The following is a 27,732-nucleotide window of genomic DNA, read 5'->3' as shown; positions in this document are numbered from 1 at the left end:
TAAAATATCACAGAAAGCAGCATCTTTGCTTCCAAGTGGCTTGGAACTGCAGGAAGATTCTTTGAGTCCTGTCTGGTGCGCTGGGGCAAAGGCCCAGGTGCCCACAGAAAGGGTTCAGAGTGCCGCCTCTGGCACACGTGTCATAGGTTCGCCACCACTGCACTAGGGGTTTTAATACACCCCCCCCCCCCTCCCCTAGTGAGGTGGCAGCACTGTCCAACCAGCTTCCAGCACAGTAAAGAACACAGAACATCATTGGTTAAAGACAATAGATATTTTAAATGTTTAACTTATTGCTCCCTGTTCTTCATCAAGGTTCGATCATACTGGCCTCCTGAGGACGAGATGGGAAATTTGAATCATTTTAGCTTCTTTTCAGTGTCCCTCTGTACACAGAATTGTAGGGCCAGCAGAAGAACCTCCAGAGATAATTTGGTCCTGTCTACACATTCTCCCTCTTTCTACAGTCCCAAGTAGCAAAGTAAGTTTAACTTTAATATATGACAAAGCAGAATTTTTTTAAGTTGCTTTGAACTGCAGGAAGATTCCTGTCTGGTGTGCTGGGGCGATGGCCCGGGTGCCCACAGAAAGGGCACGGAGAGTCACCTCTGGCACCCGTGCCATAGGTTCACCACCACCTCCTAAGCAGTTTCAATGATGAGAGGGAGTTGAGGCAATTTTTATCGGAACTATAACAAAATTTCAGAGAACAACAAAAACTGAAAGAAATACACTGCACCAGATTTAGTAAAAGGTCACATAATCGGCCACAGCAACTTTTCACTTTCTTCGTTGACCATGTGGACACCAGGATATACATAACATAACAGTTGCTTCAGATTTTTGACAATACACCATAATTCTGGTTTAATTTCACTGAATTTATGATGCCGTTAACTCTTTTTGGATATTTTATTTTTGTATACTTTTTTTTTTTTTATTTAAAACTAAAAGCAAGGGACAAAACACTGTGGGCACTTATGGTAAGACCGTTTCATAACTCGTAGTAGAATGGGGGGGGGGGGGTCTGTTTTTGCACCTATTGAAAAAAGCAGAACTTTTGTCACTGGATATTCTCTTTATGGGCGCCAATATTTTAGAAATTATTAAAATCTACCTCCTGTTGTAAGACAAGGTGACATTGAGGATAGATACAGTGTAACTTCCAGAACACACAACCAAACGTAAAGGTGGCTGCAGTTGAGCGTGTTAAGCCGTGTAAACGGACCTGCATGTTTGTCAGATCCTAGAGACTGCGAGTCCTCCTACCATACAGAAATATGATGCAAGGACTCCCTATCTACTGGTTGACCATACTAACAGTAATTACAGTACAGGTGCTTCTGTCTGTACCAACAGATGGGAACTCATATTTCTGTATGATGCAAGGACTCCCATCCACTACATGGGTCAGACCAGCTCACGGTTCCATTTCCAGGGACCAAAAGCCGGCTTAAAGAATTAATTGCCAGAGGACACAAAACCCCCCAGCAATAGAAGAAGAAACAACAAAAGCAATGGTTAAGAAGAGGGGACTTTATTAAATAGCTGTATGTACACTTTGGAGGGGAAAAAGAAATGGCTGTTTTCCCTGCAGGAACCTGGATAAGTGTGAACGATGGCCAGAAAACCTTCAAAGGAGACAGATACAAAGTATACAGTGTAATAGTCACTACAGAGTCCAAAATATTACTGTGAGTAGTAAGGAAGACAAATAGGAAATAAGATGGAGACGGTGGAGAGTGCCGATGCTGTACAGACAGGACTGGACCCACACGTTCTGTACACACAGGACCGCCTACAGTCATCTGGACCCACACGTTCTATACAGACAGGACCGCCTACAGTCATCCGGAACCACATCTTCTGTACACACAGGACCGCCTACAGTCATCCGGACCCACACGTTCTGTACACACAGGACCGCCTACAGTCATCCGGACCCACACGTTCTGTACACACAGGACCGCCTACAGTCATCCGGACCCACACGTTCTGTACACACAGGACCGCCTACAGTCATCTGGACCCACACGTTCTGTACACACAGGACCGCCTACAGTCATCTGGACCCACACATTCTGTGCGGTTCAATGTAAAATATAAACGTGTACAATCTGTGAAACCGGGCAAGAGAGCATGGGCAGAAGATGCAACAAACTTTGAAAAAAAACAACAAAAAAAAAACCTTATTTTTTTGGTTGTGCATTTTGTGCTTTTTCTATTCAGTGAAAAAGACAAAGTACTTGGGGATAAGAGCAAAACGGTGGGACACAGCAAGAATACATCCCCCACCACCATGGGGGGCATTGCTTCAGAACATTTCATGATATAAGGCACGAGGGAAAGGGGAAAGCGACAGACAAAATAAAGTATCAAACTAAGAAGCCGCGAGCTGGAAACTACATAGATATACGCTGGGAAAGTGCAGAGCTCTGGGCCGGGAACCTGCTGCAAGCAGAACCAGGAGCGCAGCACGAAGGACATGGAAACCCAGAATCCTATCAAACCAACAAAGCAGAAGAAGGTGCAAGCAAATAAGTGCAATGTTACCATAAACACAAGGCCCAAGAGCAACACGGACTGGAGATGAAATGACCACGGATAAACCGATAAAGACCTATTACATTATGATATTATCATATAGCGGCAACGTGTGATAGGAAGAACTTATAGGGATGAAGCACAGTCCTATCCTGGACTAGAAGGGGTTCAGATATGATATTTGGAGAGGGGGGGGTGTGGTTAAATCTGTGGCTAATACGTGTCAATGGGAATGCAGGGAAAAGTCCCACGGATCCTATGTAGAGGTGGCTGGTCAGGGGGCACACAGTGCAGGATGGCAGAAACAATACAAGACAGACAGCTACTGCAGGAGGAGGGTGAACGTTTGCATCGCAAAAATTGAATTCTTCTCCCTGAAGCGAGAACAATTACCATATATCAGATTCTAGACCCGCAGAGGAAATGGGTTCCGGCTGGACGTGTTTTTATCATTTGTATAAAACTATACTGAGGCCTCGTGCACATGGGGGAAACATGGCGAGCTCACAATACATTACTAAGGGGGACGTGCAATAGCTAGAATTTGTCCCCAGGATGCTCTTAATTGTTGTGGAGTAGCTACAGAGTAACTATTACATGATACTAACTTTGCCTACATCAGGAGCTACCAAGCCCATCATCATCATCTCTCTTACTTTCCCAAACCTACAGCTATTCTGCACAGGACACTACAGCGCCACTCTGGTCTACTAACCGTATATGGTATTACATCTCAAGCCCTTTTAAGCGAGTTGTAATACAGTGCAAGTGTTAGCACACGTATAAACAAATTACAGACCTACCCATTGCGAGTTTTAGCTGTCAGGTCCATTTTCCATAAAACAGCATTTCTAGAACACAACTTTTCTTCTATGTATTAAAGGTTCCAGACATTTCTGAATAAATTCATCTCTTTACCGTCTGACCTTGGCAGCATGGACTGGACACTAAGGCTGCATTCACACCATACATCACGTGAAGAGATGATGCAAAATGATTACATTGCAAAATGTACACATTGTAAAAACAATTGTGAACTGTAAATTAAAACAATTGCAAACATTTTGGTTTAACATTGTTCTGTTAACGCAAGTGTTAACACAATTTAATTCGGCAAATCTCCTATCCGCAATTGTAGTGAGTTTCGAAACGCGTTGAAAACGCCACGTGTGAACACAGCCTTAGGCTACCTGCACATGAGTCACAAAAATAGTCCTGGAAAAATGGTTGTTAATCGTTTAAGGCCAATTTGCATCAGTCCAGTCTGCCATCTGATTATTTTAATTTTTTTTTTTTTTTTTTTTTACAGATTTTCAAATATTTGAGTTTATGAGCGATCTGTGAAAAATGAATACGACTAAGCCATGGTCATTGTATTGTGTGTAGTGCAGCCACATAAACGGACGGCACCTCCCCTCACTCTTAAGGACACACCCAGTTGTCGTTTTTCATACTTTTCTAGTAGTTATAAAAGAAGAACTGAGTGCTCTTGGATGTAACAAGATGTTCCATCTTACGGGGAGGAAAATTGTTGACTAAACCCACAAGTTCCCCTACAGAATAAATATCATACATTAGATGCAATATCCCTATTCCTACAATCCTCCATAGATGTGATGAAAATACACGTGGCTATAGGATGAGAATGGAAAGAAAGAAAAAAACAAACAATGGACACAATGTGACACCTAAAAGCGTTTATTGTATGCAACAAAACTTTAAATATGATGGTGTGTACATACAAAAGGTGCACGGGCAACGTAAAAGGGAAAGCTAATCCCCCGACAAAACGCGGCGTGCACGCTTACCTAAAATAGAAAAATCATTCTGAGACAAAAAAAAAAAAAAAAAAAAACACATGGGAAAACACCTAAACCATAGCGCCAGCACGTCCACGCCTCGCAAAGCTGCCTAATGCAACCGCTTTCTTAAAAATAAAAAAAATACAGGAAAGGGACTTTTTTTCTTAAACTTTTAAAACTGTTATTAAAAATCTGGCAACCAACATTATAAAATCAAATGCCGGACTGTCCACTGATCCAGTACAGTATTCCAACAACTACATCTCAGCAAAACAGGTTTTTCTCCCCCCCTCCCCCAACGATAATTGATTTATCATTGTAGAAAAAAAACTGAAAAAAAAAAAAAATTATGTACATTTAGCTAAATCTTATCCCGGGAGCGAATAGGGCGAATGAATGAGAATTAATGAAATGTCTGCAAAAAACTAGTGGATCCCTCTCCTATGTAGTGCAGAGGGGCAAGCGCAGCATAATGTCTCGCAGGAGGGGGGAGGGGGAGGCTGTACATTTTTCTATTTAAAAAGTAGACTTGCAGCACAATTTTATTCGTTATTTTTTTTTACATAAACAGTTTCTGATTGGTGAGTTGACACTTCCCTTCCGGTGACCCTGGCTGTGCCTCGCCTCTATGTACACCTGCAGAAAACAGCGCAAATCCGTTTACACAGCGAGTCTGCAGCGGCTGGAGGGTCACACCAGGAGCGCCACCTCCTGGATTGGACTGGTCAAGCACAATAAACTCGGTGTCGAGGAGACTCAATACAAGCCATCGTGTGACTCCAACGAAAAAAAAAAAAAAAAAAAAGTCTTACAAACTATGACGGGCTCGTCCAAGACTTTACATTTCAGAATTTTTGTTAAAAGTAGAAAGCAGTTTCATGTTTTGAGCAAGTTTTTTATCTTCGGAATAAAAAAAAATGGAATTAAATCTTGAAGTGTGGAGCGGGCCGGGGCGGAGGAGCAGGGAAGTCACTTCTGCCTCGCGTTCAAGACTTTTCTTTTTACCTGCACAGAAAAATAATCCAGAAAAGACAAAAATTACCAATAACAGAAACCACAAACTACAACAGATGTATGAACCACTTGTATTCCAGCACATGGTAAGCCCTAACTCTAACCTACACTACTACTACTTCATCATCATCATCATCCTCCTCAAAATTTAAAAAAAATCTCTGGGTGATCATACATGGGCAGTGGGTTCTCCGAGTGGTTTTCTGAGAATGTTCCAAAGGTCAAGAGTCACATGGAAAAAATCCCCACAAACCCCCAAATTCTTACGATACGTCGATGGTGGCGGCGACAGTCTAGTTAAAGGCGTTTTCCCACATACCAAAGTTAGGCCTTAACCATGGGATAGGGCCTAACCTGCTGATCAGTGGGGGTTACAGTGATGAGACCCCCAACAGATTGCAAAAATGCGGGGTCCGGCGTAACCCTTGCCGCTCCGTCACACTAATGGTTCTGCTCCATTAATCGGTGAGCGCTGCGCTTGGCAATTTCCGTAAGCTCCATAGAGATTAATGGAGCAGACCGGTCATGCGCGGCCGTCTGCTCCATTAGTGCGATGGTGCGGGCCAACAGACAGACCCCCTTGTTTTCACCTGAGCTGCACCTTTAGGGAAGCTGTGTGCTGTACATGTGCATCTTCCGTCTCCTGGCTGCTCTCACATGTACTGTACACGTGACTAGCTGTATATCCTGGACTGGAATCTATCTCCCATAGAGAATCTCCTTCACTGCCCAGACAGAGGCTGCTGGAAGAAGTGACAGGTTATCAGCCGTACAGCGCGGCTCATACACACTACAGATACTACACAGTATAACTAGGAATAGGCTTTATCATGGAAACCGCACTGCAGTGATAACAGTATAAGACACTTCACAAGGGCTTCATAGGGGGCCACAAGGGGACTGGCTGCAAAAAACAGGGGAGGGGGGGGATTATATGTAGTTGGGGGCCATGAAGAGGGGAGTTAATACTTTGTGGACACAGAAATGGTTGAGGTACAGTCAGGTCAGTGAGAAGGGGGAAAGACAGCACATCACTCTCATACATAGGATGAAAGCTTCCCAGTGCGTGCTGTGTCTCCCTTGTCCTCCTGCATGTCTGCAGCAGCTTTCTTATTGTTCTCTATACTCCCCACCCCCATTGTCCTGTGAAAAGGAGAGAGTGATAGAATCTGCTAAACAGTCTGACTGACGGATCAATCATAGCAGGAAGTGTGTATAGTAGTCATAAGACTAGAATATATGATAGGACTTTCTGTGTAACAGAATATATAGACATAAAGCTAGATAGATAAATGGTTAGATAGACAGGAAATGAATAACTAGACATATATATGATAAGCATCTTCACCAGGGCATTCGACCAAGAGGTAGCAATACATCCTCTGCCCACAAAACTCCACATGCGGTAGGCCCCTTTAGAACAGGGGGCCCTGGGCAAATGCTTAGGTTTGAGCCCCCTAATGCCGGCCCTGCCTAATTGGCTGGGCTGCTAGTGGTGGAGAGGAGAGCTCAGCATTATGGGAAGAGAGAAGGCTGCTTTGGCCTCGGTTTCCTTGGCTAATGTTAAAACCAGAAAGTGCCTGCCCATTTCAGGAAAAGCCGACAGGATTCTAAAGATAAGGCTGATAGCGTTATTATATATGTATCTTTGACATTTTCGTCAAAAGGCTCTCTTCAGATTTGCTAAAATTCATTTTTAAACCTAGGTAACTTTGGAGTCATGCTTTATTGAACCAACACTGAATTAGTTGCACAAATGTGTTTGGATTAGAGATAAATCCTGTGCGGTTTATTCTTATCCCACCCACTGAGCCAAACTTTTGTCTCCACTGTACTCCGTTCTGGTCCAGAATATCTCAAGAGACCAAGGGTCATAGTTTGGTAATCTGTTGCAGACTACAGTGAATTAGTGTGAGGACAGGAGATGTTGCAGGACACGTCTCCTCACATGAAGAAGGTCAATGGCTTCAGTAGTATGGAGTTAGGAGGTAAAGCTAATCTGCATTTCCAACTACTACTAATTTGAGGATTGGAGCCATAACAAGCTGTAGTGATCCCATAAAGAAATTCATGGACATGGCATGGAAGAATTCCTGGAAGATAACCATTTTTTTCTTATCTAAATGATGCAAATGATGATGATGATGAATCAAATACTAATCTATTCTACAGTTACCTTTGTAAATCCATTTGTCTTTGTGCAGTTTTTTTGGCTGTTACATCTTGCTGTTTTGGTACCTTTGCATTGCCTGCGTCCAGGCCTGCGCCACCATCTTGACTGGCTGCCGCCCTCTTGCGTCCTCGTCCAGATGGTTTGCTAGAGTCATCATTTTTCGCTGCGCTTCCCTGAGACTCTGACTTTGGTGGTCTTCCTCTTCTCTTGGGGGGTGGTGTCGGCACTACATCATCTGTCTTTTTCTCCTCGGGCTCTTTATGGATATTCTCCGTCCCTGGCGAAGCTGCAGGCCTCTTTTTCCCCCTTTCTGTACCAAGAGTAGGCGTAGAGATCTGGTCAGAAATCACCTCCTGGAAAAAGAAATAAAAAGTGAGGATCTGTTCACATTAACATCTGCTCTTTTGTGCCATAGTTTTCAGCATGTAAAAGGCCAGAAGAGCACAAATGAGCTCATCTAATTATTAAAATGCAAATAAACTCTTTAAAAAGCCCAACTTTTTAAAAAATGGAATCAGTCTGGATTTATCTTTGGGCCCGATACAAATAAACAGTCCATGAATCACTAATCTCAGCATCTGAACTAGGGTTGCACGATGTTATCAAAATTTTGGTACCTTTTTCGTTTTAAAAGAGGCGAAACGGTTCAATACCAGGATTTCCTGTGGTTCGATGCCGAGCACGAGATCACTGCTCCACTAATCAAAAGAGAAGGCAGTACGAGCGGAGCTGCAAGGAGATACTGTGCTTTGGTGTATGAGGTAATGGCAAGCCTACGTTCCCCTGCACCTCTTTAACCCACTCGGTCCCCCTGAAGAAGCTGTGGCCTGCTGTCATATCATTGCAAGCTGTCGCTCTGGTGCTCTAAAAAAACGCCGCAGGAGAGTTTTAACCCACCCAGCCCTGGTCCTGTATGGTTTACTGCCCTTCTGTAATGCTAGTGCCTTAGCAATAGAGAGGCTGAGCTGTAAACTTATTCGTGTAACAGCTATGTGCCCTGTCAGAGGTCTTCTCAGGGATAATTAGCGCTTCTAAGTGTAGGGCTGGTAATGCCCCCTGAAGAGTTTAAAAATATTTAAAAATTACACAATACCCCTTTAATCTATTTTAATAAACAAAAACACATAATCCCCTCAATTTTTGTTATCAGCGCGTTGATACTGACACAATTTATAAATATAATCCATTATTTAACTCATTTGGGGAGCATCATAAAATAAATAAAAATTGGTATTGAGTATTGTGATACTTTTCCAGACATTGTATCACACTTAAAAACCAGTTATTGTTGCAACCCTAGTCTGTACTTTCAATTTAGTAATTTGGACTGAATTTGAGTAAAAACTTCAAAACATATAAAACACAAGAAGTATTTGAAAACACCTTAAAAGAAAATCTACCATCAAAATCCATCATGATAAACACAGGACACTCACACATAGATCCAGGCACCGTGACTGTGGTAATCTTCGGGGAAATATTTGTTAACCTTGGCCTCCTTCCTTTTAAAATCAACTTTTAAAAATATGCTAATGAGAGGTTTACCAGAGCCCCTTCTGCTGTAGTTTCTGTTTGTTACACTGCCTCCTCCCTGCTCCCTCAATACTTCACCCCTCCCTTTGCCTGATGTTATCTAACACAGGGGGAAGGAGGAAATGTGCTCTTTATAACAGTCTGTGAAGCTACATCACAGAGAGGATTTGGTAATGTCCCCAGAGCCCTTCTGGTGCATTACCATAATTATAAAAATTGATTTTTATAGTTAAAGGAGGCCCTGGATAACAAATATTAGAATATTACCACAACGTGAATAAGTCTCCCTGGTTTATCTACAATATAACAGAGTTTGTGTACCTTGTTCTTAACGGTGTCACATTTCACTGGAGTCACAGAGATCATTCTAACCGGATGCTCCTCATTTTCACTGACTCCAATTTCAGACACTTCTGAGATGGAATCCCTAAATAAATTAGTAACATAAAATATCCAGGTTAAGTCAATCTGAGACATAGAATTCTAAACAACTAGTGCACACGCTTCTATTCAGTCAGTAAAAAAAAAATGTACCTTTGCATTAACAGAGTAGTGTCCGATTCAGAGATGACACTTGTATTGCTCACAGTATCGGATACAGTAGTCCTATGATAAGGCCGCTTGCCGGTGGCAGAGAGGGGCTTGTTCAGGGCACCAAGCACCGTTGTTGGTTTTGGCTATAGCATGGGGGGGGAAAGAAATTCTGTTTTTCATTGCATTTTAAACAGACTTTTCAAGACAAATCCATAATTTGGAGGGGGGGGGGGCGAGTCAGCAACCTTCCCCATAAGCTACACAGATAGCACCATCTGCAGACAATTGCTAAACAAATTAAAACATGATCGTTACCTTTCCTGTTAACAAATGTAACTTAGTCTCGTCGGTGATGTAGCTCTTGTCATTGATGAAATCCTGCAATACACAGATTGGTGGGTTATTATTTTCCAAATGTTGTGGGAAAAAAAAATTATTATTTCAACAGGCAAAAGGTTACACGATGGAGAACTAATGCAACTTTTGTTCTCAAGCGATTTAACTTGTAATGACTATTTAATCCTACATTAAAAACAAGATGTTACATATACAAATGAGCTGATAATGAGTCATGTCATAGGTGGGCGAGATAATGACGGCTCTTTTGTGCTCTCTGACGTCTTTATGAGGCAGGAAAGCAACACCATAGACGCAGATCACTGCTCGGTTTAGGGGGGAGAGGACTGTACCCCATCACATCATCAAGATCTAAGATGTTGCTCTGACCTCTAGTCCGCAAAATGCGCAGACAACTGCTATACTGTCTACTCAGGAAAATAAACATCTACGCACCAACATTGAGCAAACACTTTGCAAATAAAAGGTTTTTAAAGATTTGTGGGGTTTTTTTTTTTTAAAGACACTTGTCATTCTCATTAATGAATCCTCACAGCTGGTCTGGTGCAATGTTGGCCAATACCCAAAGTTAAGAACATTTGTGGCACCTACTTATTTTATGCAAAACTGATTGTCTAACTAGTTAAAAAGTTGTGTGTAGACTGTGTGTAGACAGGAGCATTTACTATTACCTTATCAGGCTGGGTAAAAAATCTACTTGGCAGCATGGGTTCCTTAGGTGGGTCAAGAAGGGTGATTGTTATTTTGCTATTTATAACGCAAAGAGCCACATCGCAGACGGTGTACAATTTCTAGAAGGGAAGGAAACATTATTATTGCATCACACAACAGAATTTTCTCATATATCTTGTATATATTAATTAAAAAAGTGCAAATAGTGTGCAATATGCCATCAAAGAGATTGTATTGTAAAGCTACATACATAAACCTTTTACTCCAGGAAAAAAAAAAAATCTGAGACATAAGGACCCACATTCAGCTATAACCCGACTATATGCATACAAGCTCCAAAAAAGTTTTGACCATAAACTTTGCCATTACTAACTTCATTGGCTTTAGGATCATCCGGGGCTTGGGCATCCCGGGTCTGTTTGATGCTCTCACAAAGTTTCTTCATGAACATATGACTGTTGTTTTCATTCTTAGCCATTAAAACTTCAAGCATGAACCAAAGGCACCTAGATTGGAAAATAATAATATATCCAAATTATTTTCCCAAAAAAACAAACAAAAAAATAAACTAACAAGTTGTGAAAGCCTCATGAAGACTTACTCTTTGATATCACGGAGTTGGTCCAAATCCTGAGGTTTTGTGAAATCTGGATCATGAGCGAGAAGGTGAATCATGTAGGGTACAACATATTCCGGCAGCAGAGATAAAAGCTTTTCTGTGGAAATATAAACCATATATGTCAGGATATTTGGGAAAAATGTCACTATAGTTAGGGGTTAACTGAAGTAATCATAGACCAGTCTTTAAAGGAAACCTACCACCATGGATCTACCTATAAAGAGTGGTAGGTGCATCTATAGGACGTGAGGATAACCCTTTTAAGGGCTAATCCTCACGTCCCTGCAATCTTTTAATAACTTTAATTTCCCTAATATGCAGATTTTGTAAAGAGGCTACTAGGGAGTGGAGTAACAGGAGCTGAGGCTACACAGCGCGGCTTCTCCACTCCCCAGTAGCCTGCAGACGTCAGGCTTCGTGGACGAGGGTGCGCCGAAAACATCTGGTAGGGGGGATCTAAGAGGCTACTGGGGCATGGAGTGGATGCGCCGTGTAGCCTCAGCTCGTTACTCCACTCCCCAGTAGCCTCTTTACAAAATCTGCATATTAGGGAAATTAAAGTTATTAAAAGATTGCAGGGACGTGAGGATTAGCCCTTAAAAGGGTTATCCTCACATCCTATAGATGCACCTACCACCCTTTAAAGGTAGATCCGTGGTGGTAGCTTTCCTTTAAGAAATACACACTGCATTACAAAAAGCTCATTGGATACTAAGTAAATTGCCAAAGGCAAATCTGATATGTACGAACTTGGCCTTATAGTAAGATATGCCTTCTGTAAACTTACCATTTGCCATGGGGTTTTGTTTGATGTATTCCCTCCGTATACTGATGTTCTTGAGCAAACATTGCCTGGCATGTGCTCGTCTTTCTTTAACTGGATCCTTGGCGCAGAGGGCAAAGATGGCCATATACTCAAGAGGGAGCTGAAGCTTTACCAAGGCTTTGTGCAGCTTTTGTGCAAATATCTGTCGAACCTGGTAACATTCATCCTGCAAGAAAGTAGAATAGTCAGCTACGATAGATAATCTATCTTCTCTATCAGGATTTTGGAGCAGACCATTGTCCATTATGAATGTCAGCAATACACAACATAAATAAAATGAGATACTTACATTAATAACCAGAGCACATAACTGGAACTGCTCCGGTGTGATTATTTCATGGTAACAAGGTTCCTGTGCCAACTTCATGATGGCACCACCTGCTGCCAACCGCAGACGTGACATATCCGATTTACTGAAATAATGAAAGTCAATTTTAATACTTGGCCAGAAAATGCAACTGAAAGCAATGCAAAACGTTATAAGCCAATAGCTGTTTTGATCGTTGACATCAATCTCAGTAATTGTTTGAACGTTACCTTTGCAAAAATATCTCACCTGATCCTTTTGTGCTCTGTCAGATCTCCTTCGCTGACCAACATAGCAGAGAGCAACCGCAAAGTAGAATTTGCAGACTTCGACTGATTGTTCTTCATCCCCAGTAACCATCGCACTAGTAACTTTATTGCTTGAACCTTAAAAGTAAAATTAGAAGTTTATAGATCTCATACAACAGCTGCTGGGTCATTCTACTTGTAGCTAGAGAACTGTATCTTGGGAAATCTATCCAGCAACCCCTACAGATTGTTGGACCTGAAGTGATAAAAGGAAATCAACTCCGGTAATGGGTGTCAAATCAGGTGACTGAATAGCAAATTTGGATGACAAATAAATATTAGTTGGATTTTAACCCCTTAAGGACGCAGGGTTTTTTTCGCTCATTTCTTGTTCTCCACCTTCAAAAATCCATAACTTTCATTTTTTTTGTGTACAGACCTGTGCGCAATTTCGGACATTTGGGCGCCATTTTCCATCTTGGAGGTCACCGCCGTTCGTAACCGTTTTTATTATTTTGATAGATCGGGCATTTTGGGATGCGGCGATACCTAATGTGTCTGTGATTTTTACTGTTTATTATGTTTTATATCAGTTCTAGCGAAAGGAGGGTGATTAGAATTTTTAATATTTTATGAATTTTTTTTATTTTTTAAACTTTTTTTTTTCCATATACTATATCTTAGACCATCTAGGGTACATTAACCCTAGATAGTCAGATCGCTCCTACCATATACTGCAATACTTCTGAATTGCAATATATGGCATTTTTGTAGCTCATTCATTACAATGAGCCACTGTAATGAAGTTCGGGGACGCGGCGATCGGAATAAAGATGGTGGCACCCGCGCGCCGCCGTCTTTTAAATGCCACTGGCGACTTTGCAGGCGGCAATGAAAGGGTTAATAGCCGCGATCGGTGCAAGCACCGACCGCGGTTATTAACGGTGGGGGTTTGCTTCAATATGCAACAACCCCCACCTTTGTATGAAGAGGACTCAGCCCGTGAGCCCTCTTCATACATTCCCTATACCTCTGCGCCGTAGAGCTACGGCGCAGAGTGTTAAGGGGTTAACAAAACCTATTTGCATATTGGTTTAGTGTAATCAAATTACCTCATGTTTTGAAAAATTGTAATACTTTTGCTACCGATATCCAAAACAAATCAATAAAGATGACTTTTTCCAATTATTAGATATATTAAAACTGCACACAAAAGCTTGATCAAAAACCAACCACTATAAAGTTTGTAGCCTTACTTTAGCAAGAACCTCCGGTGAAACTTCTTCATCCGGTGACCAGAGTTTGCCATTTTTATCGCCGTTTGTCTACAATTGGGGGGAAAAAAATTAATGTTATATGTAATTTGTAAACCCTCCTCAGCATATGCACTGTGGCAACTTCAAAACAACAGATGAGGGCATGAGGGTATACGATAGATGGAGCAATAACCATCTTATGGCCAGAATGGCTCAAAAACAGTACAACAGCACAAAAAGTAAAAATTAGGAGAGCTCTTACCCGGTCGTTCATGAGCAGATCCTTTACAATAAAGTTTGCGACAACCGATTTCATAGGCGACGCAAACTGATCAGGTGCCAACATAGAAATGTGACCCAGTGACACTAGAGGCGTTACTAATTGTTCCGGGACATCTGCATTGAGACTTCGGCTGAGAGGCTACAACAAGAACAGGATACAACTTTACTTGCAACTTGAAGTTGCACAAAAAACACAAGCAAATCATTTATACATTGAAAAGGGTTTGCAAAAAAGAAAAAAGCGCACGTTTAGGTAAATGAGACTTAAAAGGAAACCTGTCATGCAAATTAACCAGCCCAAAATAAAAACATAATTAAAAACAATGTTTAAAAAGCATTGCCCTCATTCCTAAACGGTTCTTTTCCATGGCTGCAATGTTACAAAAATCAGTTTGTAAACTTATATGCAACTCGCCCGATGCGAGTCCAATGACACTTACTGAGTCATGCATATTAACATTTACATGCACTGCCCTGCCTCCTTATTCCCGATCGACAGGTCTCAGTGCTATATTCTGTATAGAACATTGTGACCAGGATGACATCATTCAAGTTCCTTTTACATCTGCAGCGTCTACGCCAAGTATGTATCTGATCACATGAAATCATAACAGCCTCCATGGAGGATGGGGAGAAGTAGACGTCCATGGAGGCTGCTGTGATTTCATGTGATCAGATATATGTGTTGTGGTACAGTTTGCTAAAGTTAGGAGACTAAAGGACCTGTGATTGTGTCATCCTGGTCACATGACATGCTGGGAAGAGGCATGATGAGAAGTGGATGGGAGGGGCCAGCAGAGCAGGACAAGCCTGCTCTGATGCCAGGGAATATAAGATAAAGTTGATTTATGTGGATGTAAGGGACACAATTTTAGCTATAAAGAAAGGGTGCCAGTTAATAAGACACTACAGAAATCGGTCACTAGCTGTACATGTGAAAATGTGATGAGAGGTTCTCTTTAAGAAACATTTGCATTGCCATAAATAAAAACAAAGACGAATCTTATAAAGCTCCTGCAGTTGATAGCTTATATAACATACCTCAAAGATCTGAGCCAGTTGTACTTCTTTATTGGAGAATATAGCATGGATGCAGTGTACAGCCTGCTTTGCTTGATGAGGTGTACCCCGCTTGGCCTTCTGATGCAAGATTGGAATAAGTGCCCTATCAAATAACATATTTAGCCAAAGGTATTAAAATGTGCCAACAAGTAGTATAGAATCAGAAATAAGACATTAGACATGCTCGGCTGATCTAGACACTAGACCTTACTATTAAAAGATTGAACAAAACTATTGTGCAAAATTGAAGTGTGGGTTCTCTGAAACGGATGCACCGAGATAAAGGAGAACGTTGACTGGTAAGGGACTGACTGCTGGGACCCTGATCAATCACAAAAAAAAGGATCCCCTGCGATCCAGAGGGCACTTTCTCAATAATGAGTAGAGCAGTAGGTAGAGAATGGGTCCGAATGGGTGGAGTCTCCAGGGTTGGCAACTGAAGAACTGTGGAGAGGTTGGTCTATGCTAAATTTGGGGAGGGTACTGGGGCAGTAAGGGATACTCTAGTATAATTGAGACTGTATTGGATGTGTGACGATATGGTGGATTGAGGGATAGATGACCGACCAAAGGGATCTGTGTACTGAATGTTGGATCTTTGTGCTATGAGCAAAAGTAATAAAGGTTTCTGATAAAAAAAAAAAAAAAGAATGACTTGATGCTCCATCCATTTGAATGGGATCAAAAATTGGCTAGTGCTATGCTCGTTTACCTCTGGCAATCTAATGGATGCATACTTGTAAGAACCAGATTCCTCTGGATTCGCTGCAAAGGCTACAACATAAAAACCGGGACAACCCCTTTATGCTAAAATTTAAAGATGCTGTTCCAAAGTAAATATAAAAATAGGTTTCCCCAGATGTAACTGCATGAAGTCAAAGACTTATGCAGTTAATATTCCCATCTCATATATTTATGAAAAACACAGGTTCACATCTGGGCTATATGCATGTGTACAACAAACTGGAACAAGTTTATGGGACAGGACAGGATTATGGGAATCCGCTTATTGAATATATGCATTGATCAAATTACTTACGATCGTATCTGTGGCAAATCGGTTTCTATCCTATGCCCCGTGTTACGAAATATCTGTATTGCCGCCTCTGCTACTTTGTCATCATCCATACGAAGGCACTGGAGGAAAGACTCGTAGGTCTCTGCCGAGTGGAATGCAGTTGGATGGGTAAAGGAAAGAACCTAAAAAGTAAAATCAGAACTAAAAGGCTTGTATTTTACAATATAAAAATTTCAACTACACCAAAAAGTTTGAAAAAATACCCCAAAAAATTCATCCCATCTACAAACAAAAAAAATGCCCCATTTCTTATGCATTCAGCCACAAATGCAGAATTATTCTGCCTGTCATGCTGAATACAAAAAGTCAGCAGAATTTTACTTATATTCACCTTTAGAAGCTCCAATCCCGCTCTAATTGCTGAATCAGGACTCACACCTTCCTCTTCGTCATCTGCAGTACCCTCAATGGATTTGTTCATCAGCTTCACCAATGCGCTGGAAATATATAATTTTTTATATATATATATATATATATATATATATATATATATATATATAATATACACACACTGTGTATTGCAAGCAAACGTGCTTCATAAGATACAGACTGTAGTCTCCCTTTACACTGTAGGCTTATCTTCCCATCAATTACTCAGAATAGAGCAAGGAACATATAGCAGTTTTAGGAAATCTCTAATATGGCAGGGGTAGGCCCTTGTATAACTGGAACATCAGGTCCTTGGTTAACCCTGGGTTCAAAATTCATAAAGAGCCGGACTGGATTTGCCAATTTAACAGTCAAGACCAATTGGATTACAAAGTAGTGACACCAATGCTGACCGAAAGTGGAGAAATAATACAATGGCTTGTATAGACCAAAAAAATTTAAAAAAGAGTTCCTCGTACCTGATCGCTTCTGAATCTATATGTACAGGAGCTATTCTTTCCAGCAAGAATTTAACCATTTCTAAGAAAGGATTAGTTGGTTGTTTCGGGTTAGCAAGTTTTCTGGCAATTTCTCTCTAAGGAAATAAAACAAAAACAAATGGTAAGAGCTTCTATTTCTACAAAAGTTATATACAAAAAAAAAAAAACATAAATACATAAGATACAATTAGCGGATTTTTACATGTGCAACAGAATAGTTAATGACTTCTATTTACCCTCCTGCCAGATACACTTCTGGCTTTGGCTCCAAAAAACAGACAAAGTGTTGGGGTAAAGACTTTTGTTAAAGGGGAGGGGGGTTAATTGTATATCTTTCTTACCACACAGACATCTGCCTGTTTACATGAACACGTTGGGCTTATAAGCAACTCAAGCTGAGAGCGGAGCTTCTCATCGTCACCCAAAACCTGGTTAAACTTTTTGACAAAATCTTGTGCTTTTCCAGGATCAGGCAAATTTTCTATAAAATAAAAAGGCAGAATTAATGTGGATTCTGAAAACAATGTGCAAGAGAGGCGATACAAATGAATAGAAAAATCGATCGATGTGCTTTAATGTTACCTGCCAATGAAAGTGGCCAATGTTACCCATGTTTGCATCCATTTTTCACAGATCCTCAACTTAGGCTGCATTCACACTACAGTATGGGGGACGTATAAACGGTTGACGTATATGCGGCCGATATACGTCCCCCATACACTTCTATGGGCTCACGGCGCCCTACGGGAGCGGCACCGTACCGCTCCGTAGCCCGGGAAAAGATAGGACATGTCCTATCTTTTCCCGTATTACGGTGCTGCGGCCATATATCGCTATGGAGAGGGGCGGGGGTGAGCTGTGCTCACCTCCTCCTCCTCCTCCTCCTCTCCCCGCGATGCCGTGTGCATGTAGCCTTACAGTGTATGACTGCTCCATGAAAAACAGTTCTGGGTAAGAAATGCTCTACTTTATAATGGATAAGTTACAATGCCAAGCATTTTGTGATGTGAGAATAAACCTTTTTGGTCTTCATTGAGTATCCAAAACAGTGATGAATTAAAACTTTGGCCTCAGAGTATCATCCAGTTTACAAAAAAATGTTTCCAATAACAAACCTACACGTTTCATGTGGCACAGAACGCTCATGGTTGTAAGAGCATACTATAGCGCTCGAAGCACATACGTTTATGTCAAGCATTTTTTTTTTTTTTTTTAATTGGATGACACCAAAGTTTTTACTTATTTAATACCCATAACCATGATAAAAGTCAAATTCTTGTTTTTGCATCACAAAATGCATGGCTGGTGTGGCATTATTGATTTCCTACATTAAACTTAAACCATTAAATCATTTTATTTAGCAAGTTGCGTACAGAACTTAACCCAGCAATATAGATTTGGGGAGGAGCTACTCACTCGCTATGGTCATTAATTTTCCAAACATGGCTGCATTGTTTGCTTCAGACTGAAAAGAGAAAGAAGAACATTTGTTAAGTGTTAAGTGTGGTAAATACCATTGGTTGGAGATCTTACAATACACAAAACATAATTAAAAAACCAAACTTACTGTTGGCTGCTTGTGTAAATCTAATAACTCCCGCACATGGCTTCTTAACATATTCTGACATTTCCACATTTCATTTAGTGCCCTGCGTAGTAAAGAAATCAAGAACAACATTAAAGAATTATATAAAATGGAATAGTACGTTCAGCTGATTGAAATAGCATTTACTACAATTGTACACACCAAAGGATTCATCATCCACCCCCAACCCAATCATCTTATAAGTTCAAACTAGGAATTCAAAAAGGTTTTTAGGCTAGATCTGTGTCTAGTGCCTCCTAAAAGTATCAACCATGTTACAATGCACATTGCATCTCTTCTCATACTACTTCCACATTACAGCTTCAAGATTATCTTGAAGCTGTAATGTGGAAGTAGTAGGAGAAGACATCCAATGTGCATAGTAACATGGATTATCTTGAAGCTGTAATGTGGAAGTAGTAGGAGAAGAAATGCAATGTGCATAGTAACATGGTTGATACTTATAGGAGGCACTAGACACAGATCTAGCCTAAAAACTTTTTTTTTCATAGGATGCATGGTCCTGGTCGTACAAAGTACGTGTCGGGTGGTGTCCATGTTGGGTCTGTATAGACCTGTGCATGTGTCCCATGTCCTCTGTTATTCCTCTGGGTAATGTGCAATACTGGTTTGTAAGCAAATACCTTGACTGGTTCTGAGGACTAGACCTTCTATACAGGTTACTTGATCTATTTATCATGTATATTTGACCATTGGCAGATTTTTTTCTGTGTATGTTGTATTTTAAATGTATTTTAATTGATCTTATAAAAGTGTTATTTTATGCCTTATACATTTTGGTTAAGGTTTCCCTTTATTTTGTGTGGCGTCTCTGCAATCCAATGGTCAGGTTCACTGCCTGACACTGACATATTGCCGGCAAAATAACGCCCCTTCACTATGATTGGCCATGGCATATTGCCAGACGAGCTGTTCGACCACCAATCTGGTCAAGAGTTTGAACCCGGCTATTGGGTTTGCTCATCTCTATCTTAAACAACTAGATCTTCACCAAAGAACCAAAATTTTCTAACAGCCACATCTGCTTAGTTATACCATTAACCAATGGATCCATTATACTTGACAAGATGTACATGCATACTATGACCTAGGACAGTGATGGCGCACCTTTTAGAGGCCGAGTGCCCAAAATGCAACCCAAACCCTTCTGACTTGAAGTGAAGTGCCAACACAAAAATTTAACTAGAATAACAAGGTTTTAATTGAGAAAACGAGCCATAGAGAGACGCCCCCCCCGATATACGTAATATAGTATAAAATGCATACAGAATGCATACAGAATGCCGCCATGTAGTATAAAATGCATACAGAATGCCGCCATGTAGTATAAAATGCATACAGAATGCCGCCAAGTAGTATAAAATGCATACAGCTTATCGCCATGTAGTATAAAATGCATACAGAATGCCGCCAAGTAGTATAAAATGCATACAGAATGCCGCCAAGTAGTATAAAATGCATACAGAATGCCGCCAAGTAGTATAAAATGCATACAGAATGCCGCCAAGTAGTATAAAATGCATACAGCTTATCGCCATGTAGTATAAAATACATACAGAATAAATATAAATATATATATTATATATTATATATGTATACACATATAAACACCCACATACACACATTACATACATACACACATTACATACACACACACATACATATACACATTACATACATACATACACAGATAAACTTACTACGGAGCGGTAGAGAGGGGGGCTATGGAGCGGAGGAGAAGGGGGCTACCGAGCGGGACAGAGGGAGCAAAGCAGTGCGGAGCGGACCGGGACAGAGTAGAGCGGACAGGGAGGGAGCAGAGCGGAGCGGCCTGGGATAATTAATGCGCATGCGCGGTTTCTATGGGAGCGACTGAAACTTTCAGCGCTTCCCAAGTTACCGCGCATGCGCAAAAACTCTGCGGTTCTGTCTATGGAGCGGCGCGTAGTTCCGCCGCTCTCATAGACCAAATTTTTGCGGGCAGAGGCTTACTGGCGACGGTACGCGTGCCAACAGAAACGGCTTCTCGTGCCAACAGAAACGGCTTCTCGTGCCGTCTGTGGCACGCGTGCCATAGGTTCGCCATCGCTGACCTAGGATAAAGTTTTACTATATGGTTTTCTTTTCGGCTAGATAAAAGTTGGACAGTCGAGGTGTAACCTAGTACAGGCAGCGCTGTGTAACATGATACACTTACTTCACAGCGTTTGGGTCCAGGCTCGCATACAAGTAATAGAGACATTTCATTCTTTCTTCTGTTTCAAGATTGTGTGGTACAAGATATTGGGCAAAGATTTTCTCTACCAGTAACCTGGCAAAAGGAACAACAAGTGTGATTATTGGGATCACATGTGCATTTAAACTGGCTCAAGTAAAAGATTTACAAAGTACAGAATAAAAAAGACAGCGGGAAAGACTTACTTGTCATCAATGCTGTTTTGGTAATATATATGTAAGAGTTTATCCTTTATCCAGCTGACTTTCTCGGCTGCTTCCTTCCCAGCTTCGGCGTGCAGGCAATACTTCTTGTACAGCTGAGCGAGGCCCATCATAGCCTCTTTCCTGACTCTCCACTATATGAACAGATGGAGTAATAAGTTTTACTACCGACTACAGATCATTGTACCCAGTACTTTGGAATATTAAGCATTGTGCTTTATTTCTTACCCTCTTGTCCAATGTTCTCTCACGTACAAAGCCGAGCAGCTGATCATTTACAAGAGAAAGATCCTTCTTCCCAGCAGTAATAATCGTTACAATGACATCATGCCGAATGGCTTCCTCAGGGTCGTGTGACCTTACTTTTAGAAACTCTGCCAAGACCAAACATTGTTTTAATGCAAATAAAAATAAGATAACTACTACAAGTAAAGGGATCCCAACTTTTCAAATTATCCCCCATCTACAGCATAGGAGAGAACATGCTGATCATTGGTCATATGAATTCTAGGACCCTCAGCAGTCTGGAGTTCAAGGCTCCCATTCCCAATAATTGAAGGAGTTGTCTGTAAAGGAATTGTGACAAGGTGGGGAGGGCCCGACTGCTGGGTCCACCACCCATCACAACAAGAGGACAACCCCTAACAATCTGGTGTATGCCCGTACTGCCACTGCATTCATTAATGCAGCGGTTCTCAACCTGTGGGTCGTGACCCCAGCAGGGGTCGAACAACCAAAACACAGGGGTCACGATTCTATTACGTTTTTGCCGCTATTCGCGGCAAAAACGGAATAGAACGTGTGTAATAAGCACTCACTGCTTGAGGACCCGTCGGCTGCTGCATACAGGGGAAGCTGGAGGACCTGTGGTGATATCACCACATGACCCTCTGGCTTCTCCTCTATACAGACTCCCGTGGAACAGACTGCTCTGCTCACAGTGAGGAGAAACTAGAACTTGAAGCAGCCCCCTATGTATTCTTGTACATAGGAGGCAGTATTATAGTAGTTATATTCCTGTACATAGGAGGCAGTATTATAGTAGTTATATTCCTGTACATAGGAGGCAGTATTATAGTAGTTATATTCCTGTACATAGGAGGCAGTATTATAGTAGTTGTATTCCTGTACATAGGGGGCAGTATTATAGTAGTTATATTCTTGTACATAGGGAGCAGTATTATAGTAGTTATATTCCTGTACATAGGGGGCAGTATTATAGTAGTTATATTCCTGTACATAGGGGGCAGTATTGTAGTAGTTATATTCCTGTACATAGGGGGCAGTATTGTAGTAGTTATATTCTTGTACATAGGGAGCAGTATTATAGTAGTTATATTCCTGTACATAGGGGGCAGTATTGTAGTAGTTATATTCCTGTACATAGGGGGCAGTATTGTAGTAGTTATATTCCTGTACATAGGGGGCAGTATTATAGTAGTTATATTCCTGTACATAGGGGGCAGTATTATAGTAGTTATATTCCTGTACATAGGGGGCAGTATTATAGTAGTTATATTCCTGTACATAGGGGGCAGTATTATAGTAGTTATATTCCTGTACATAGGGGGCAGTATTGTAGTAGTTATATTCCTGTACATAGGGGGCAGTATTATAGTAGTTATATTCCTGTACATAGGGGGCAGTATTATAGTAGTTATATTCCTGTACATAGGGGGCAGTATTATAGTAGTTATATTCCTGTACATAGGGGGCAGTATTATAGTAGTTATATTCCTATACATAGGGGGCAGTATTATAGTAGTTATATTCCTGTACATAGGGGGCAGTATTATAGTAGTTATATTCCTGTACATAGGAGGCAGTATTATAGTAGTTATATTCCTGTACATAGGGGGCAGTATTGTAGTAGTTATATTCTTGTACATATGGGGCAGTATTATAGTAGTTATATTCTTGTACATATGGGGCAGTATTATAGTAGTTATATTCCTGTACATAGGGGGCAGTATTATAGTAGTTATATTCTTGTACATAGGGGACAGTATTATAGTAGTTATATTCTTGTACATAGGGGGCAGTATTATAGTAGTTGTATTCCTGTACATAGGGGGCAGTATTATAGTAGTTATATTCTTGTACATGGGGGGCAGTATTATAGTAGTTATATTCTTGTACATAGGGGGCAGTATTATAGTAGTTATATTCCTGTACATAGGAGGCAGTATTATAGTAGTTATATTCCTGTACATAGGAGGCAGTATTATAGTCCTTATATTCTTGTACATGGTTTGGGGTCACCGCAACATGAGGAACTGTATTGCGGGGTCACAGCATTAGAGAAACCACTGCATTAATGAGAATGGGGCCTCCATTGCCTGGATTGCCGGGTGTCCTTTTCTTGTGATGGGTGGAGGATCCCAGCAGTCAAAACCTCACAATCATCTAGTCATCTCTTATTTTTTGGATAGGGCATAAACATGCAAACTTGGTACAACCCCTTTAATGTGCAGATATGCTCTGACTACAATGAAGGAGACTAGTTAAAGGCCTCCTGCACATATCCAATAGGTGGAAATTCTGAAAACTGATCTGATTTGTTGGGCTATCCTATACCAACCATTGTGACATTAAGAGATACGTTAATATAGTATAATAAAGCTGTTACCTACCTGTAAGATCTTTAGCTAGGTCAGGATGGTTCATCAAACAGTGACTAGCAAATTTGACACTTTCTAGTCTGACAGGAACATGAATATCATTAAATCTAAAAAAAAAAAAAAAATAAAAAAAATAAAAAACACCCCAAAGTCATACAGTTAGAAATAAGCCAAAATATATAATTCCAAAATATAAAAATAAAATTGCTAAAGCTGCATATATATCACATATACACAAAACACAATTTCCATAAAGCCATTTTCTGCTAAAGTCAGCAATCACCAGGTCCCCGAAGAGGACAAAATCCTTGAGATGATGCAATAACCTCTAGAGAAAGAGAATATTCTACCGACTGCAAACAAAGACAGAGCTGACTCATGACCCAGTCCACTGCAGCATGAAAGCCGAGCAACTTGGACACAAATCAGCAGCGCACAGCTCTCATTTTTTTGGCATGGAGAAAATCTTCAAGTCAATATATAGAAGCTCCCAAAATCAAGGACTACTGCTCCAAACCAGAAGTCCAGATATGTGTAAAGAGCTGTTGCATATTATTTTATACAACAACTATGGAATGGAACCAAACAAAGCTTGTTAATTTCGGGCAAGACCATTCTAATCCGCTAAAAATAATTGAACAATATTTTATAATGATGAAGGCTGCATCCACAGGGGATATTGCAGTGAATTCTGGAGTGTATTCAGCACCAATGACGTCCTGAGTGAACTTACACCATTGCTGAACATGCAGCATTTCTCATTTATCTGAATTGGGCTTCTAAAAGACTGGGTGCTTTCTGTATATGCAACCCAAATTAAGATGTAGGAGAAGCCCAAGGAATCATGTCATTGTTAATCATGCATCGCTTATACTCTGGGGCTTCTGTGCTCTCTAGAGGAACCCCATTGGAACCAGGCACAAGAATATGTCATCAAGGAAATCCCTGAGATGAATCTATAAAAAAGGGTGAATCTCCACTGTCCCCTTTTGTATGGCAAAGTATCAAAGTATTGGCACCGAATTCCATATTCTGGTTTCACACAACAACAACTAGGACTGGAAGAAACACTCACCGCCCCAGAAAGCATTGCCACAGAGGCCGGTTCTGATTTGCCAGGTCTGAATCTTTAGAGCCAAACAGTTTGGCAAGAAGTCGCACAACAGCCAGTCGCTCCTCTCCATCGTTACTCTGAAAGAAGGAAGGGTAAAGGCACAAAATGAACAAGTGATACACAATGAAGATTAAGTACACAATGCTCATATAAAAAGGTTTCAAGGTTGACCCAGTGCTGTTACAGCTATGAATGACAATATGGTTGAGTCATGTGAGGGGCTATGGGTGCCACTACTCACCCATGAGTTAGGGGTCTAGAAAGGTTTTAATAAGAAATACCACACAATAGCAGCAGAACTTAACCTAAATCACAGTCAAGAATGATCTTAAGGGGGTTGTGCAAACTTTGAAACTTCTTTAGTCACAACAGGACAATTTATTTTCTTTCTCCTTTGCCATAACTGGAGTCATCCTAGATATTTTCTAGTTTGACTAATTTGATATACAATGTTGGTGTCAGTATAACATCCATGTGAATTTTTTTTTTATGGTTAAGGGGTTTTTCCCCCATTTCAACAATTGATATCGCTTGAATAATGAAAAGTCACACAAATACCTTCTGTATCAATTCCTCTTCATTTTTCTAGAGCTCTGCTTGCTGTAATTCTTTAGAAAGTTTCATTGTTTATTTCCAGTGGACAGAAATCTGACCATGGTCACACAGGTGCACGGCTCGTTATATCACACAGCTCTGATTACTCTCTGATACTAACGAGCTGTGCACCTGTGTGACCATGGTCTGATTTCTGTCCACTGGAAGTAAACTTAGAAGCTTTCTACAGAATGACAGCAAGCAGAGCTCTGGAAAAACACAAGGAATTGATACAGAAACTATATTAGAAAACTTTATTATTTTTTATCATACAAACAATAACATTTGCCTTTACGGTAAGAAAAAAAAAAAAATTCATAAGTTTAACTCACCTTTAGCTTAAACTCCAGCTGTGGCATTACAGACATCAACAAATTGGGATCTATGGCAAACAGTTCTTGAATGAGATCAAACACATGCTCAGACAAGTCACTCACAGAGGATTTTCCCAAAACCAAGACCTGGTTGAAAAACTATTGGGTAAAAGAAAAAATGGTATGAAATAAGAATAAAGCAGGCAAGATAAAAAAAAGTTTTATAACAAAGACAGAAGTTGCGATACACGTAGATCCCCTGTAAGATTTGGTTCCTACACTAACCTACAAATAGAGAAGGTTAAAGTGGCAAATACCAAACTGTATAATAAAGAGTGGGAAACTAATTATAGAAAACATAAACGCAACACCCTATGTACTTGGCAATACATAACTATGCAGCCACCATGTATCAGTATTATTGGGCCGACTATCCAGAAACTTTCCACTTATTACAAGGAGTAGTAACAAGATGCAAGTCTATGTATATACGGAGGCGACAATGAGAATTCTGGGCGCAAATTGTCGATAGATCTATATATAAAAGTATACAGCATGGGAACAATATCTCTACAGACCTTACTAATATGTTTCAATAAGCTGAAAACAGTTGAATTGTGACCGAAATGTAAAGTTAAATAAACTCGTCTCAATCAACTTTAAATACCTACATTTGCAATACAGGGCTCAATGGTTTGCAAGGTCCTCTTTAGCAGTACTTTGGCAAGGTCAAAGGCTTGCTTGTTTAAGTTCTGGTGGAAAAAAGAATAAATAAAAGTTTAGTTTAATCATTTAGAAAAGTAGAAGACAAGTCCAAGTAATGCAGGCAGCAATTCTGTATAAACACTGCCTATTGATTACCAGTGTGGGCGGAATGGTGACTCTTTCAATTTCAGGAAAGAGACACCAGATAAATGACATCCCAGAACTATAAGGTAGAACTGACCTTATGAGCCGGTATTAGATTAATAAGTATGGAATCCAACAATTCTTGGGTCACTCCGTCACCTTCCATAGTAATTGAACTCATCAAATCCAACATGTGCATCTGAACCTTTTGGTTGTGGCTATTACTATACAAAAAAAAAAATATACAAAGTTAAAAGCTTTGCCTCAGTGTAAAACACAAGAAATAAGTTTAAAGATCAAGATGAAGTTCTCAAACGGGAATCGCTAAGCGTGAACCAAGTATTGAGACGTCTAGGAACTTATTTGTATGGAAATGAAGCCATGGAGAAGTCAAGCTAAAAGTTTAACTTACTTTATAACAGAGAAGAGAGTCTTAAAGAGCTGAATAAAAATTTCATTGCAGTCTTCCAACTCAAAGCAAATGTTGTAAGATTTCACCCATGCTAAATTCTGAAAGGAATGAATAGGCGCCATTATAAAACATGAAAAAGCATTGAACAAACATATTGGACAGGGACCAATTTGACATGCTTTGTGCAGTGCTGCATAATCTGTGTGCGCTATATGAATAATAATAATAATTATTATATATAGTGCATATGGAATAGAAAATACCAAAAATTTCTAAAAACAAAACCCCGAGTATAAATGTGAGACATATAACAGCACTTGGTAAAACCCTGCTGTTTTGGAGACAATCTTCGTCCTGCCATACAGTGAACACTAAAGCAGGATGCAGAACAGGGATCTACCAGCAGAGGGCGCAGTGGGCACAGCTGTGTCAGGTAGGATAAGACTCCTTTTAGCCCACAGCTCACACTTTGACACCGCCTTGGTTTTTAGCAGTGAGGCCTGTACAGGAGAAACCATGAACACAATGTCCTTCACCTGCGAACACTACACAGAGAAAAGATGCCACAAACCACTAACGCAGTAACGTCAACAAGTGAATCCTCTAC

At 40.6% G+C, this 27,732-nt stretch overlaps 1 protein-coding gene across 5 annotated transcripts in view; it reads right to left on the bottom strand.

Moving 5' to 3' along the window:
* Nucleotides 1–4,226: 4,226 nt before the first annotated feature.
* The window catches only part of PDS5A (PDS5 cohesin associated factor A), a 40,415-nt gene continuing 16,909 nt past the window's right edge, over nucleotides 4,227–27,732 (bottom strand). For 3 of the 5 annotated variants that reach the window (XM_072125364.1, XM_072125378.1, XM_072125370.1), the window contains exons 5-33: nucleotides 27,126–27,223; nucleotides 26,811–26,937; nucleotides 26,536–26,616; nucleotides 25,883–26,023; nucleotides 24,918–25,033; nucleotides 23,855–23,949; nucleotides 21,450–21,595; nucleotides 21,204–21,355; nucleotides 20,980–21,093; nucleotides 18,744–18,825; nucleotides 18,593–18,641; nucleotides 17,518–17,657; nucleotides 17,156–17,271; nucleotides 16,639–16,744; nucleotides 16,269–16,429; nucleotides 15,209–15,332; nucleotides 14,148–14,306; nucleotides 13,886–13,954; nucleotides 12,631–12,767; nucleotides 12,364–12,487; nucleotides 12,036–12,240; nucleotides 11,231–11,345; nucleotides 11,003–11,135; nucleotides 10,629–10,748; nucleotides 9,916–9,978; nucleotides 9,601–9,743; nucleotides 9,388–9,493; nucleotides 7,537–7,886; nucleotides 5,932–6,103 (exon numbers count right to left, since the gene is read on the bottom strand). In XM_072125364.1, coding sequence (XP_071981465.1) covers nucleotides 5,947–6,103; nucleotides 7,537–7,886; nucleotides 9,388–9,493; nucleotides 9,601–9,743; nucleotides 9,916–9,978; nucleotides 10,629–10,748; nucleotides 11,003–11,135; nucleotides 11,231–11,345; nucleotides 12,036–12,240; nucleotides 12,364–12,487; nucleotides 12,631–12,767; nucleotides 13,886–13,954; nucleotides 14,148–14,306; nucleotides 15,209–15,332; nucleotides 16,269–16,429; nucleotides 16,639–16,744; nucleotides 17,156–17,271; nucleotides 17,518–17,657; nucleotides 18,593–18,641; nucleotides 18,744–18,825; nucleotides 20,980–21,093; nucleotides 21,204–21,355; nucleotides 21,450–21,595; nucleotides 23,855–23,949; nucleotides 24,918–25,033; nucleotides 25,883–26,023; nucleotides 26,536–26,616; nucleotides 26,811–26,937; nucleotides 27,126–27,223 — 3,729 coding nt within the window. In that variant the 3' untranslated portion in view covers nucleotides 5,932–5,946. Of the gene's footprint in view, nucleotides 5,352–5,931; nucleotides 6,104–7,536; nucleotides 7,887–9,387; nucleotides 9,494–9,600; nucleotides 9,744–9,915; nucleotides 9,979–10,628; nucleotides 10,749–11,002; nucleotides 11,136–11,230; nucleotides 11,346–12,035; nucleotides 12,241–12,363; nucleotides 12,488–12,630; nucleotides 12,768–13,885; nucleotides 13,955–14,147; nucleotides 14,307–15,208; nucleotides 15,333–16,268; nucleotides 16,430–16,638; nucleotides 16,745–17,155; nucleotides 17,272–17,517; nucleotides 17,658–18,592; nucleotides 18,642–18,743; nucleotides 18,826–20,979; nucleotides 21,094–21,203; nucleotides 21,356–21,449; nucleotides 21,596–23,854; nucleotides 23,950–24,917; nucleotides 25,034–25,882; nucleotides 26,024–26,535; nucleotides 26,617–26,810; nucleotides 26,938–27,125; nucleotides 27,224–27,732 lie in introns of those variants that run through there. The other 2 variants (XM_072125387.1, XM_072125397.1) reach the window with 2 other exon arrangements.

This window comes from Engystomops pustulosus, chromosome 1 (genome assembly GCF_040894005.1).
Source record: "Engystomops pustulosus chromosome 1, aEngPut4.maternal, whole genome shotgun sequence".
NCBI lineage: Eukaryota > Metazoa > Chordata > Amphibia > Anura > Leptodactylidae > Engystomops > Engystomops pustulosus.
The sequence above is the reverse complement of the archived record's forward strand: the minus strand, read 5'-3'. Positions and strand labels throughout refer to the sequence as shown.